The sequence below is a fragment of the Emydura macquarii genome, unplaced genomic scaffold (assembly GCF_026122565.2).
Source record: "Emydura macquarii macquarii isolate MOO-44397 ecotype Brisbane River unplaced genomic scaffold, CSIRO-AGI_Emac_v2 contig_383, whole genome shotgun sequence".
NCBI classification, from domain to species: Eukaryota; Metazoa; Chordata; order Testudines; family Chelidae; genus Emydura; species Emydura macquarii.
The window spans coordinates 6,211,875-6,227,248 of record NW_027130520.1 but is presented as its reverse complement, the minus strand read 5'-3'; the positions used below and the strand labels follow the sequence as shown (position 1 = coordinate 6,227,248).

At 42.6% G+C, this 15,374-nt stretch overlaps 1 protein-coding gene across 4 annotated transcripts in view; it reads right to left on the bottom strand.

Annotated features, from left to right (window-relative positions):
- Positions 1-15,374, bottom strand: part of VPS13B (vacuolar protein sorting 13 homolog B) — an 819,784-nt gene that overhangs the window by 27,682 nt on the left and 776,728 nt on the right. For all 4 annotated transcript variants that reach the window (XM_067537148.1, XM_067537121.1, XM_067537138.1 and 1 more), the window contains 2 exons: positions 2,794-2,912; positions 1,204-2,027 (listed from right to left, as the gene is read on the bottom strand). In XM_067537148.1, the coding sequence (XP_067393249.1) occupies positions 1,204-2,027; positions 2,794-2,912 (943 nt within the window). The remainder of the gene's footprint in view (positions 1-1,203; positions 2,028-2,793; positions 2,913-15,374) is intronic.

Sequence of the window (15,374 nt, the reverse complement as noted above, 5' to 3'; positions counted from 1 at the left end):
ACAGCAGCTCCACATAAACTGCTTCCCCTACCACGCTGCTACCTGTCATGTGGATAGCTGGTGCATGGAGGTAAGTGGGCATCTTGTGCCACTTGCATTAGTTGGACCACAATCTGGGCTCTTAATTAGCAGGAAGTTAAATCTTTCTTTTAGTACTATACGGGCCAGCTTTGAAAAACATTTGCACGCAAGTGCACATGAAAATAATGACTATCTAATTGGTGTGCACCATTATGGCATGATCAACTGTGCAAATCAGACATTTGCACATGGGAAAGGCCCATTAGGCATCTCAATGGCTATACTCATATATAAATAATTGATATGCATGCACAATCATGGTAATTGTGCATGGAAATTAGGTGCACAATTGTGTACACACTTTTATGCGTGTAGCAAAAGTGGAAAAAAAAGATTTTGAAAAAATCTGACTCTAGATACTTAGAAAAAGAAATATGATGTTGCAATAAGTAGTACATTAGCTTTATGGGATCATTTACAAATTCCCGTGCCTATTAAGGTACAGAAACAATCGAGTCACTTTATTTATGAATTTATGGGAGACAGAATTTTAAGAATGCACCTATTAATCTAAGAGGCTAATGGCTCACTATTGATCCTGTATGGGAAAAAGTCAGTACAGCAAACTACATACTTCATGGATCAAAGGACAATAAACATCTGTGTGCCAGTTTAGCATGAAGGCTCTATGAAGAAAGACAGATTCCTAATCATAAACTGCAGCCAAAAGGTTTAACAAGAAAACAACATTCAGTGGTATAATTTTCTTTGTATGCACAGCAACTTATTGAATAATTTGATTAAATAAACTCTGGGATTTTTGTGAGTTCATGTTAGGAATCTGTGTTTTGATTCTGACTGTATTTATAATCTGAGACAACAAAAACCAAAACAGATAAAATACATTGCTATAGTTTTTACAGAGCTTTGGAAAAGTCTTCAGGTGGCCAACTAATGTTCACCACAATTTTAAATGTACATCAATTTCAGCTGCACCATTTTATTTGACTCCCATCATATTGCAGAATATCAAATGTTTCTTAGACCATCACTGTCATTTTGCAAGACCATCTAAAGCACAAACAACATACCTGGCTGTAGTAAGCAGCTTGTGAGAGAATTACTTGATACTGGTACATAATGAAAATATTACAATTCTAAGCGTAAGAAAAAAACACTGACCTGCTCTGAACAGTGCCCCTGCAGCATAATGCATGGCCAAGGCATGGATAAGCTGTCTGGCAGTGGTGTAGATGGGTCCTCGTTCAAACACGGAGAAAGAGAGAGGGGTGTGATCTGAAGCTATATACAGCTTTAGTGAAGCATGGATACTGACAAGGAGGTTAACTGGTTGTATTGTTAATTTCCTTAACTTCACTGGGTTGACTAAAGCTTTAGCATGCTGTCTCACTTGTTCAGGCAGTATCTGGGTAATAGCTGAGGTTTTCATGGAACGACCAATCACTTTGCTATCTGGAGGATATGTATCAAATAAGGTCTTAATGTAATAAACAAATGTGTCTTCCACATATAGCCTGGCTGGTTTCAGTTCGAAGCTGAGGTCATTAACGTGAAACAAGAAATTCTGTTCCTCTGACAAAGTGATGCAGAGTTTTATGAAACAGTTTTCCTTATATTCTTCCAAATCTTTGTTGGATACAATGAGGTTGTTCACTTTGGACCACTGCATGGTTTCATTTTTCTCTCCCTGGCACAGCAGGACTGCAAAATGGAAACTGGATTTATTATACAGCTGATTGTCCAGTTGCAAGTCTCCACAATAGAGTTGGAGGCTATAAAATTGAGGAAGACCCTCGGAGGTCTCTCCTTGAAATTCATGAGAGAGGGCTCTCAAGTAGTTGGCTACTGATGCCATGTTAAGGAAAATGTTGTCCATTGTGAGCCGCAGAAGTTCAGATGACATTTTATGATTTGTGATATCATCAAACACTGCAAGGCTTGCCTGGCTGATGAACATTTTAAATAGAACGGTCTGCTCCTGAGTTCTAGATAGGAGGAAAGGAAAATATGAGTTTGTAATTTGATTTGATTTGACCTGGCATGTTTTTCCAAAAAGTTATCAGGAGTCACACGTACTGCTGATGAGCAATTTTTCAGGAATTAATCCTTAATTATAGCTCAAATAAAAACTCTGCAAATACACATTCCTCTCTCATTGTAACATCGTCTCTGGAAGCCAAGCATTTTGAATGTTATAAATAGGTGATGTTATAATTAAAGTTGAATGGATTTGAGAGCCAAGTTTTAGCAGCATTACAGCAGTGGGAAAGAGTCTACTAAGGAAGAGTACTATAAAGATGATGGAGTGCATAGTTAAATACTGTGTATAGGACCATTCCTGCAGCCCTTACTCTAGAAAACTCTCCCTAGTTTCAGTGGGAATTTTGCATGAGTAAGGATCAGAGGAACTGGCCAAATAAACTTTAAACTTGTGAATATACTCAAAATTAGAACAGAAACTATTTTTAATTCTTTAAAATGAACAGCTCAGTACTGTTTATTATACCAGACATGAGTGTTTATCCTAGAGTGACATGACCTCAGATGTCAGATTGTCATGTTTTACTGTGATATACAAAATGTAACATGTGGTCTAAACTTAATGCCACTGAGTATGCAGTGGTATTAGACAAAACAAACAGTTATGCCAGATTTCATAAGTCACTTCACATTTAGAGGGCTTAATGACTTCCCAGGATAAGTTTTTAAATTTACCAATGTTCTTTATGATATTTCACGTGTTTTATATACCTGTTCAGGCTGATCTGGACAGATCCTGGTCTTCCTTCTGGTGCCAAAGTTATTATTATTGTACCACATCGATGAGCAATGTCCACATAAACATAGCCAAAACCAGTTAAGAACACAATCTAAAAGAGAATATTTAAAATCTAATTAGAAATAAATAAAATGCTACTGAAATTGCTGATTTTACTCTATTACAATTTGATTCAATGCTATTAACACTTTCTAGTTGCAATTTTTCATCTCAAATCACACATTCTGTTGAGAGGCAGAAACTTTGCTTTCAAAAGAAAAAAACAAGATTAAATCCAGATTCTTAAATAGTCCATCTGTAACGTTAATAGAGAAGAATATTATAAATGAGAGAGAAAATTAGTTCCTCATTCCTTACGTCCAAAAACTGATAAATACATATTAACAGGGTAGAAGTTCTTAGAGTCTAAGCTGGATATGGGTGGGAAAAACCAGTTTAAATGCTATAAAAATAACTAATGACTTTCAAATACTTTGATTTCAGACCACTGAGCAAAGAATCTCCCTGGAGCTGTCCAAGTCTCCCCCTCCCCCCCCGTCCCCAACAAACAAACAAACAGAATTAAGATGCACCATCAAGACTCTTTGCAAGTTAGAACCCTTTTAATGCAATGAGAGAAACTGCTGTGCCTCACTGGAGGTGTCTCCAATTCACTCTAAAACAATCAAGTACAGCGTAAATATGCTTCTACAAACTTTAATGTTATATTTGAACAAAATCCTGAATTCCTTCCAGTTTTTTAGCATTTAAAATCAAAGATCCTGTTCTCTACCCAAATTTGTGGTTATGAGAAAGGGTATCACTTGTATCAAAGGGTATCACTTGTATCAAAATGGTGAGAAATATGGAAGGAAACTCACAGAAGAAAAGGCAGCTAATTTCAAAATGTCGTCAACTTTTCAAAGATGCACATGCCTAATCAGCCAGGTCACCATCAACTGAGCTTGTTTTTAGAACATTCAAATTGGTTTGGTTAAAATATTACCATAGGCTAGGGGGCTGAAATACATTTCCGGCCCCCAATACCTTGGGACAGAGGGGAGCATTTGGTCAGACTGTAGGAAGAACATATTGTTCCTGGAAGGGAAGCGTCTCGTGCAGTCATACAGCCTATGCCTGAATGTCTTGGCACACCTCATTGGGTCAGAGGATAGTTGAAGGTCAGGCCAAGAAAAGAGTTGTGCTGCTCCCATGAGGAAGGAGAAGAGCATATGCCAGAGCTGCCCTCCCACTCAGCTTTTGCTGCATCCCACTAGCCGGCCAGTAGAGGAAGGTAGCTGATTGACTCCCACAGTCTTCCACCCCCCACCCGATATTTTAAATCTTTCCTCATGCTGCTCCAGCCTCTTGCCTTTTCAGATGCTCCTTTTACCCTCCCGCTAGCTACAGTGAACTGTGTTTCCAGCCAATCTCCTGTTTTTTTTAGGATCCGGAAGGAATTTTTCCTTTTGGGACAAACTGGCTGAGATCCGATGGGTTTTTTTGCCTTCCTTGTAGCATTGTGGTAGCACAGTTGGGGTAACCAATACTAGGATGTAGAAACATAATTTTAAAATAAAATACAGGAATGTGTGTTGGGTCGGTACTAAATTACTATAAATCACGGTGGTTGACATAAGTCTGGTAAAGCTTGGTAAGTCTGAATGCTAAATGATTCTGGGAGCAAGGCCTCTTAGCATTAGACAGATTACATGGCAAATTACTAAGAATCCAGAACTTGCACTTGGTACTGACATAAGCCATGAATGTTTATCCAGCACCTGTGTTTGTAGCTGGGCTGATATGACAGACCAATGGTCATGGTCAGCCAATGGTCAGTTCGCCTAGAATATAGACGTGGGTGTGTGTAATGGTGAATCTGGGACTAACTGACCTGGGTCAACTGACCTGGGTCAACTGTAGAACAGCACAACATTAGGTGCCTGGGTGAATATTTGACAATGTCAGCCGATCCCTGTTGTCCCTCCTAAAATTAATTGGAAAAACAAGTCATAAATAATCATGATATGCTAAATAAGTGCTAGCAGAGCATATTTTGGGGACATGTGACCCCTCTGGGAAAAGGGTATAAGTACTGGGGAATATCACATGCCATGTAGACATCCCAGTTAACATCTGAAGAGGGACTTTAAAACCAAAGTCAGGGTAGCCAAGACCCTGCTACAGGGGACTCAGAAAACAGATCAAGTACCTAAAGGAATCAAAATAAGGAAGGGGACAGTCTCCATCTAGAATTGGTGTCTATACCTGCTTTGTTTGCTAATCAGGATACTATGTGGGACCAGCATAGTTACTGAGGATTTATGCTTGGGGAATTGAGGCTTATTAAGGAGAGGCATTGTACAGCTTTTCTGTTTGTCTGTGATACCCACTTTCCAATAAATAGCTTTGCATTGAAGAGACTGAATCCCAGTCTTCATTGGTATGGTTATTGAGTGCCCAGCTGTGGATACATGAATTGATCCAGTCCCAACAATATGCAGGTGTCAAAAGTTGCACTTGGTGTCCATGGTGGACAAAGACGAAAAGGGCCAGCTCCCTCTAGAGATAAATGAGACCTAGGATTTTAGCTGGTGGATGTTGTGCCTGTATTGGGGCCTGAAGATTTCACAGACTGAGGTCCTCCTTGGTACTCTCAATCCCTCCCAGCAAGGGAAGGGGGAGGGCTAAAGGACTCAGAAGTGAGCTACATCCTGGGGAGTAACAGTAAGGGGGTCTACCTTGAGTTATTGGTTATCTGATGGAAGCCCTGTAACCCTGCACAAGACCCAGTTAAATGCCTGGTATGTGAGATGGGTAGGCGTGTATTGATCTTACCCAGTTTTAAGTTAATAAAGTTGCAGCCTGCCCCTTAAAAACAATTCCAGTGTCTGCATTTCATTCACTTGAATGTCCTGACCAACAAAGAATTGGTAAAAGCATATAAGTATCTAAGGACAGCTACAAAAGTATGGAAGGCCTAATTAACTAGTCAGTAGCCTGAGGATTTAATTATTGTGTTGCTGTTTTTTGCTTACAGATTTGCAATGTGTGTTTGAGAAGTAAATGTGCTTATGAAGTGAATCACATATAGCATATGTTTTGTACTTCTTTTTCATGAAACCTTCACAGATTTTCATGTTTTTCAAGAAAAAAAGAGTATATTTTTCAGGTGTGGAAAAACCACAACAAACTTGGTTAGCCCTGCAGAAGAGACAGCATTCTATACCTTCTTGTCCATCGCTAACAGAATTGTTTACTAAATTCTAATTACAGGACTTATCATTTACACATTTCAAACTCAAGGACTAATTTGAAGATAATGGGGTAGCACAGGTGTAACAAAGAATGTGTCCTCCAGAATCTTTATTGCTGGTGATGATTCACCAGAAGAAAAGAACCCTGCTTGAGTTTCAGATCCTCAGGTAGAATTTTTCAGGGCTGACACTTAGAAAAAACGTATTTTTACTCGCAAGTTCAGCACACTGACCAGGAACCCATTGAAAAACAATAAACATGGAACTCCACAATGCCATATTAAAAGAATTAATTCTAAGAGACAAAGAAAATATAGTGTTGGTAGCTTGAAATAATACACATGGAGAAGCAAGCTTCCAGACTTGAGATCTTTAGGATAAGCCAAATGTAAAAAGCTGCATTGCATAAACAAGGACATTTACTGATAAGACATAGAAGGGATTCTTCTGTTCTTCAAAACTTAAGGTCAGGTACAAAGGAAAGAAATACAAAAACAGAGAATTGGCTAGGCAAAATTAGAAGCAAACACAGGAAACTCAGTATCCCGCTCTGATGAAGAGGTGACTTGATTGTTGACAAACCAACTGTGAGAACATTAAATAACATCCAGTAGTTCATAAGGAATCCAAGTTTATGTGTGATTGTTGGATTTAAGATAAGAATGATAATAGTTTGATGTTATTATAGCTGTAATCTGGTTTACATTTTCCACATTAGAAGTGCAAAATTTGTTTTTTATGGAACAAAAAATTGAACAATAGCAGGACTATCGTGAATGGACATTATTTGCAGCTATACAGCCTCAGACTGTGACCTCAACATACCACATGAGCTGTGGTCAGCTGTTGGATGAGAGCTCTCTGAGGTGAAAGTAGGTGCTGAAGGAAGTGATACAGTGTGCGTGATTCAATAGGTGGCGCTCTTCATTCTGAGTGCTGAACCAATGTCCAGGCACTGTGGTATGGTTCTGCTATTCAGCTGTCTGAAATCATCACAGTGGTATTTGAACACAGTATCTATGCTTAAGGTGGTGTTTTTTTAAATGGGATGTAAAACTGAAGTCCTGACCATTTATAGACATTAAAATCCTATGGCACATTTTGCAAGAACAGGAGTGTTAGCTTTGTGTCATAGTCTAATTTCAACTCAAGGATTACTATACATTCTACCCACCTACCATTCCCTCACACTTTCAACTGGATACAGTATTCCTAGCCTCCTGTCCTAAACTCTTGTGGAATGTTGTTTGCTATGCACTTTTTTGCCACATTTCTGTTGTGGCTGCATCTCTGTTTTGGGTAAAATTATTTCCACATGTAAAGACAGATTCTGGCCATTCTTCCATGGGTGTGAAAGAGTGTAGGGAGAGAACATAAAGACTCTTTACCAGTCTCTTATGCACAAACTCGTGATGCCCTACAACACAGTGATGCCCGACAACTTGAAAAGCTAGCATAGCTTATAACATTTATAGATGGAGCCCTGCAAATCTGTGGATATCTGCTTTATAGCTGCAGATAACCACATCCCTGGATGTGGATATCTGTGGACCATTTCTTGCAGATTGTGGATCAGATGGTCATGGAGGTCGAGACCTCCATGATTTCTGGGACAGGGCTGGAGCAGCTACTAGCCAAGGGCTCAGCCAAAACAGCTGACCAGCTGTTAGCCAGGAGGACAGGGCTGATCAGCTGGTAGGCAGCTGGCAGGGCTCAACCGATGATGCTGTTAGGAGCGTGGGCAGGGCTAATCAGCTGTTCGGTGGCCAACAGGTTCACCAGTTGTTTGAGGTTGGAAGGGCTCAACAGCTGATGGGGGGGCTGCTGGCTCCAAAACAGCTGATGTGCAGATGTGGGTAAATCTAAAAGAGGGAGGGCAGATCGGGGTTTGGGTGAAAGTTTATTCCTGTGGATGAGGAGCCCCATATTTGTATCCATGCGGGGCTCTATTTATAGAGCACTTTTGGATTTTTTTGGATGAAAGGTATTATATACACATTTAAATCACTGTCATGGTATTTTCATCATTTTTAGCTGCCCTCGGAGTAAGTTTAGGTCCCAGAGTTAGGAGTAACTGTAGTTATTGTTACAAATCAGATCACACCATTGGTCTATCTACTCCAGTACTGTGTCTCTAGCAGTAACCAAAGCTTGTTGTATCTGAGGAAATTGCATAACCTTAGAATGCCCCTATCTAGCTGAGAGGGATGGCTCCTTTTCAAGCCCCAAATGTGATCAGTTTATGCCTGGAAGCATGAATTTTAATTTCCCTTCTATTGTTACCTTAGCTTAAAAATGTTATTTATGATCATACAATTGTCAAACGAATTACAAATATATTGCTAAATTATTTGTTTTAAAGAGTTTCTGAGTCAATGAATTCACAGGTTAACTGTATACTACATAAAAAAGTATTTCCATTTAGCTGCTTTAAATGTACAGCCTTTCACTTTCACCAAGGATCCTCTTATTCTTATATTATGAAACAGAAGTGTCTGATGAGTTTTCACTGCACCTATTCTGTACATTTCAATCAAGTATCCTTTTAATCCCAATCTCAGTTGGCTCTGATAATGGATACTAGATGTGACTAATTCTTTTAGTAAATTAGTAAAGCACTTTTTTCTAGAGGAATAAAATGTGCCTGTTTGTACTTTGATATCTTGAGTGGACATAAAGAAAGGAAATTATTTATGATCCTGTAAATCTCAGAAACTCCAGGGTTCAAACTTGGGTTGTACAGAAAAGGAACATGCCTAGTTATTTAATAGCATACTCGTTACTTATTTCAGGTACTAGCATTTTTCTAGTAGAAAATTTGTTTTGAAGAAACCTCAAGGCTCCTTGAAAGAAAAATCACTATTTATATACCCTAGAATTTCAATATCTAGGTCACAGGCACAATATCCAGATCACTTGCCAGTATACTTGCGTGATCCTATTTGTGAGACAGAATTAAGTGATGGTTGAAAGGTTCTAAGCAGGGCTACAGATAGATTCTAAAGAATGGAAAACCAGTGTTGATGAGGCTTTCAGATTCACTGCAGACTTAACATGAATCTTTCTAATGATACTGGAAGGGACAGACAAGATGTCTTAATTAGAATGTTCTAAAAGTACCTGCCACTTAGAATTTCTGCACCTCTGCAGTGCAATAACTTTCCAGCTGGATTCAGGAAGTACCCTACATGTCAAAGGTGGGACAAATGTTGTTCATACAACAGATTATTTGTGGGGACTTTAAGTGAAGCTGTTTATGCTACTCTTCAGATTAATAGTTGATGGAAAGGCTCTCCAATAAAAACTTACTTCCTCTCAGTCTTCCACATAAATTATTTCTTTTCATCAGGGAAAGCAGACTCCTTTCGTGATAATTCACATAGCATACCACTGAGGTGTTATCTATAAGAATTTTGAATGATCCTTCTTTCAAAACAGGGATGTAAAGCAGGACTTCTTTGGGTTCAAAACACAGATAATAAGGGAGCTTGAATAAAAAAGTTACTAACCTTCCGTAACTGTTGTTCTTCAAGATATATTGTTCATTTTCATTCTAATGTAGGTGTGTGCTCACCCTGAGACCGCCGGCGGAAAGATTTTCTCTCAGTGGTATCCTTTGGGTCAGCTCTGGTGCCTTTTGGAGTCATGCGCTCAAGATGCTGGTTTAAAGGGCCTCGCCGCCCGCCACCCCAGTTCCCTTCTTGCTGGCTAACTCTGATAGAAGGGCAGGCAGGGGGTTGGGCAGGTTTGGAATGGACATGAGCAACACAACTCAAAGAACAATGTGTAGAAGAGGTTGCCTGTCTAAGGGAGGAGAAAAAGCATCTATGAGTGACCACTGGCTGTGGCCCAGGAAAGAACAGAACTGAAGACACTTCCAGTTGTGCCTCCTTGTGAACAGATCTATGTGAGGAGTCCGCTACTTCTGGAAGATGTATTCCATGACATCTGGATGGATGGACCACTCGTGGTGGCTGGAGAAAGATCTGCTGAGATGATCTGCTAGCTCATTCTGTCACCCCAGCAGATAGGAGGCCTTGAGGTGGATAGAGTGGGTTATGCAGAATTCCCACAAATGGAGAGCTTCCTGGCCCAGGTGAGAGGAGTGTGCCCCACCTTGCCTGTTAATATAAAACATCGCTGTCATGTTGCCTGTGAGAACTGATACACACTTGCCCTCCAAGTGGATTTGGAACACCTGGCAAGCTAGGCAAACTGCCATGAGCTCCCTGACATTCATGTGTAACACGAACTCCTCTGGAGATCAGAGGCCCTGAGTTCTGAGAGGCCCTAAATGAGCTATCCAGCCCATGGGATCGCCGAAGCATCTGTGATGAGAGACATTGATGGATGGGGATTCGACAACGGAACTCCAGCACACACTGCCAGCAGTTCCAGCCACCAAATAAGGAAAGTGATCACTGATGGGAGAAGTGTGTCTAGTGTGTCCAAGTGGTGTTGGCCCGGTGCATATACCAATGCCAACTAAACCTGGAGAGGTCTGAGCTGTAGATTCATATGTTGCACCCCATAGGTGCATGATACCATATGACCCAGGAGCTTTAGGAAGTCCCTTATCATGGTGATAGGGTGGTTCCTGAGGCTTTCAACGAGTGCCCCTATCACTTGGAACTGGGCTTCCGGGAGGAAGGCTCTAGCTTGGACTGAGTCAAGGATAGCCCCAATAAATTCTATCCTTTGAATCAGGGAGACGTTAAACTTCTGGATATTTATTAACAGGCCCAAGTCCCAGAAAGTTGACAGTATAAACTTTACATTTCCCTCTACCTGGGCCTTGGTCCGACCTCTGATCAGCCAGTTGTCGAGGTAAGGGTAGATCTGAACCTCTTGATTCCTCAGGAAGGCCGTGACAACTGCCACAGACTTCATGAACAACTGACGGGCCACTGACAGGCTGAACAGGAACACTGCAAACTGGCAGTGAACATGGTTCACTATGAATATGAGGAAACTTCTGTGTCCCTGACAGATCACAATACGAAAATAAGCATCCTTCAAATTGAGGGTGGCGTACCAGTTCCCTGGATCCAGGGAGGGCATGATGGAAGCCAAGTAAATCATGCTGAATTTCAGTTTCTTCATGAACTTGATTAGCTTCCGCAGATCCGGAATCGGTCTGAGACTGCTGTTGGCCTTCAGGATTAGGAAATAATGGGAGTAGAACCCCTGGCCCCTTAGCTCCTGTGGAACCTCTTCCACTGCTCTCACCTTAGAATTGACTGCACCTCTTGAATAAGAATTTGCTTGTGAGAAGGGTCCTGAAGAGGGATGGAGAGGGAGGGTGGGAAGGAAGGAAACAACTGAACTGAAGGGTAAATCCCAATGCTATCATGTCTAGCATCCACCAGCCTGAGGTAATGTGGCCCCATGCCCAATAGAAGTGAGGTAAACAATCCACAAAAACTGGGGAATCTAGATCCATGCTTTGGCCTGGTATGTCTCCCCTGAGCATCACATCAAAAGGCCTCCTTGGACCCCGCCGAGTGTCTACTGGGAGGGAGACATGGATGCAGATGAAGACTGGGGCGGAGATCTCTTCCTAAAGCCCCTACTCTTTCTCCTACTGTAGTCCTGCCTGGCAGGAGGTGGGAAGAACCAAGCAGACGGCTGAGGTTTATAGTGCTTCCTCGAGGGATCTGGTGCATGCAGTCTTAGGGACTTCACATTGTGCAGTTTTAAATCCATCTGCTCGGAGAAGAGCGATATCCCTTTGAATGGAAAGTATTGTAAGATCTGCTGCACCTCATGTGGTAGGTCAAAGGCTTGAAGCTAAGGGCTTCTGTGCATAGCCACTAAAGAGGCCATGGACTGGCCTGCCGAGCCTGCTGTGTTCAATGCTGTCTGCATGGATGCTCTTGCAACTGACTTGTCTTCCTCCACTATGGCAGCAAACTCACACCTGGACTTCTGTAGTATCAGTTCTTTAAATTTTGCCATAGAGTCCCAGGAGTTAAAGTCATACTGGATCAGGAGTGCCTGCTGATCTGCAATCCTGAGCTGGAGTCCCCCATTTGAATAGATCTTTGTGCCAAAGAGGTCTAATTTCTTGGCATCCATGGCCTTGGTTCCTGTAGACCCTGCCGTTCCCACTTATTGGCTGCTGACACCACCAAAGAGCCCAGTGGGAGATGGGTGTACAGGAATTCGAATCCCTTAGCCGTACAAAGTATTTTTGTCCTAATCTCTTCTCCGTCAGCTGAAGGGATGCTGGAGTTTGCCATCAGGCCTTGATAGGGTCCATAATGTCCTTGTTTGATGGCAATGCCAGTCTTGAAGAGCCTAAAGCTGTTAAGGTGTCCACTACGGCGTGGGAGAACTCCTTGATCTCCTGTGCCTGAATCCCCGGTTTTGGGCCATTCTTTTAAGGAGTTCCTCATGTGCCCTGTAATCATCTTGAGAGGATGCTGTTTCCACGTCTGTGACCTCCTCATCTGGGGAGGAAGAGGAGGATGCCTGTACCAGGTGGGGGCTCAGTTCCTTGTCCTCAGTATCAGATGGGTGCCAGGTCCTGATATTCGGTACTGGCCTTGGTACCGGGAGTTGGATACTGCTCCAATGGTGGAGGAGGCTCTACAGACTCTGAGGCCATAGAGTATGATCTCTTGGAATGTGATTCCTGTGCAGTGGGGAACGCCAAGGGATGCCAGAAGGGCCAGTGTGCTGGCATCTGCCACTGTACTTGTGGCCATTCTGGAAATGGGAAGCCCTGGCTCTGGTCCGCTGTTGTGTACTGCCGGCTGGAGTGTTGGTGCCAACTCCTGCGGGAGATGTATGACTCTGCCTCTGAGTCTATCCCCAAGGAATCCCTTCCTGGAGACCAAGATGGAGTGGTGCCAGCCAGTGCCATTGGTGCCAGTGAATGGCGCTGAGAGGGAGGAGGAGACTGGTGCTGAGCCATCATGGCTGGTTTCCCTTTTGAAGGCACCTGTAGTCTCAGTATAGTGGTAGATCTTCCTGTCGGTACTGCTGCTGACTTCTGTGCTGGTGGAGATGGCAGAACTGGAAGAGACAGCAAGTCTCTCACAGCCACAAACGCCTCTGGTATTGAAGGTATCGCCAGGGCAGTAGGAATCTGGTGTTTCTCCGGGGACTCCAACTGTGCCGGACTTGATAGGCTATAGAGGTCTCAGAGTGGCCTAGCGCGGGTTGCATTCTACTAGAGTCTCTCTGCAACCTCAGGGTCAGGAGTCAACCACTGTCTGTCTTGCTCTGCTTCTTTTTTGGCACTGATGATGGAGAGTGGGGCCAAGAGTGCCTGGCCGGAGCAATCTTCTTTGGCCCCGGAGCTGATGGATGGTGCAGAGGCTCCCGGAAGATAGAATCAACATCCCTTCTTGATGCCAGGGATGGAGACTGGTGCTGAGTTTTAATAGTCACCGGGGCGCTCCTGACAGAAGCTGAAGTACTCAATGCTGAGTCTGGAGAGCTGCCTCCCTGAGGATAACTTTTAGTCTCACTTCCCTGCCTTTCTTGGTGTGGGGCCTGAGGTCCTTGCAGATCCTGCAGCGCTTTTGCACATGAGCTTCCCCCAGGCACTTTAAGGCAGCTGGAATGGGGCTGCTCACCCACACAGGCTAGTGGCAAGAACCACAAGGCTTAAACCTCAAGCAGGGACTGGTCCCACAGTGTGGGGTTCGCTAACCTAACTAAGCATTCTAACAACTAAAATTCAACAACTGTAATAACGGTAACTCTATACAACAAGTTAGAAAAACTCCACTGAGAATTGTGACACACTGCATCCCAATGTACACACTTATGGTGTAATTGTGTATCATTCATGTTCACCCTTATAATGTAATTGTGTATTGTTTAATGCAAAGTATGTCATGTAAGATGTTTTTGGAATGCTCAGAGCAAACTGAACATTATTGTTATAGCAATATGTTGGTTGCAATGTGATGTGTATGATTATGAGGCTTCGCTAGCAAAGATGTGTCTCATGGCTTAAAACATACTCAAGCAAGAATCTCTAAGCAGAGGGGCAGTTCTCACCTCATTAGGACTTGTATAGAACAACCCAGCTCAGCATTCAAGGAACAGAGGACTGGCTTAGATGTCAACAAATGAATTCACAAGGACCACAGTGACTCATGGCATGGAGGGAACCATATACGGACACTGTTTGTCACCTGACCCTGAAGCGAGGGAGGCGAAGACCCAGCGGGGAGAAGGAACATTTTAAAAAGAAGAGACATTTTTCTGTTCTCTCTCTCTTCCACCTCTATCTACAAACACCACCAAGCTACTGAAGTGTTGATCAGAGGGGGAGAGCCTGGCTGGAGGCAGACCAGTCAGCCTGTGGGGAGAATCATCTGAGTTTGTAAGGTTGCTGAAAGTGTTAAGCTTAGTTTAGAATGTGATTTGCCTTTTATTTTCTCTTGATCAAATCTTGCTTTCCTCTGATTTATAATCATTTAAAATCTTTCTGTACTGAATAAATTTGTTTGTTTGTTTTATCTAAAGCAGTGCCTTTGGTTTAAGGTGTGTTAGAGACTCCATTTGAAGTGACAAGGTAGGTGCATATCAATTTCTTTGATAAACTGACAAACATATGAGCTTGCAGTGTTCAGTGGCAACACTGAACATTGTAAGACGGCAGTTCCTAGGGTTGTATCTGGGACTGGGGACACTGGCTGTGGTTGTACCATTGCATAACCTCATAAGTGGCTGGCTAGAGGCAGTCACTCACTGAGTTGGGAGCACCTTGCTTGCTGGAGGCTGTGCGTGATCTGCCCAGGAGTGGGAGTTCACACAGCAAAGCAGAGTAAGATGAGATACAGGAGTGGGGGACTGAGGTGACACAATGATTCACCAGTTCAGAGTGCAGAGGGGAATGTCACAGGAGTACTTGAGAATGCAAGAGCGAAGTAGTTTTAGCAACCATCACAGGTGGTAAGAAGGAACTGAGGGGGCAGCAGAGCCCTTTATACTGACGCCATAAGTGTGTGACTCCAGGGGTCACCGGAAGCGACCTGATGGCTACCACTGAGGGAAAACCCTTCTGTTGGCGGTGCTTCGGGTGAGCACACTTGTACACTGGAGCAAGAACTTGAAGAAGAATGTTTTTTCCCGCAGCTTTGAAGCATTTATATCTATAAAGGCTGTATGAAAAGTAGGGAAAAAGGAGACCCCAACACATGGGATGGTAGAAACAATCCTCAATGTAACCCTTCCATTAGGACTTTGATACACTTTTAAAAAGTCTAAAACCGGATGCTACCAAGCTTTTATATGACTGTTGAAGGTCTAACATGCTCTGATGATCAAAGGAAAAAATTGTCAACCCAAAATGT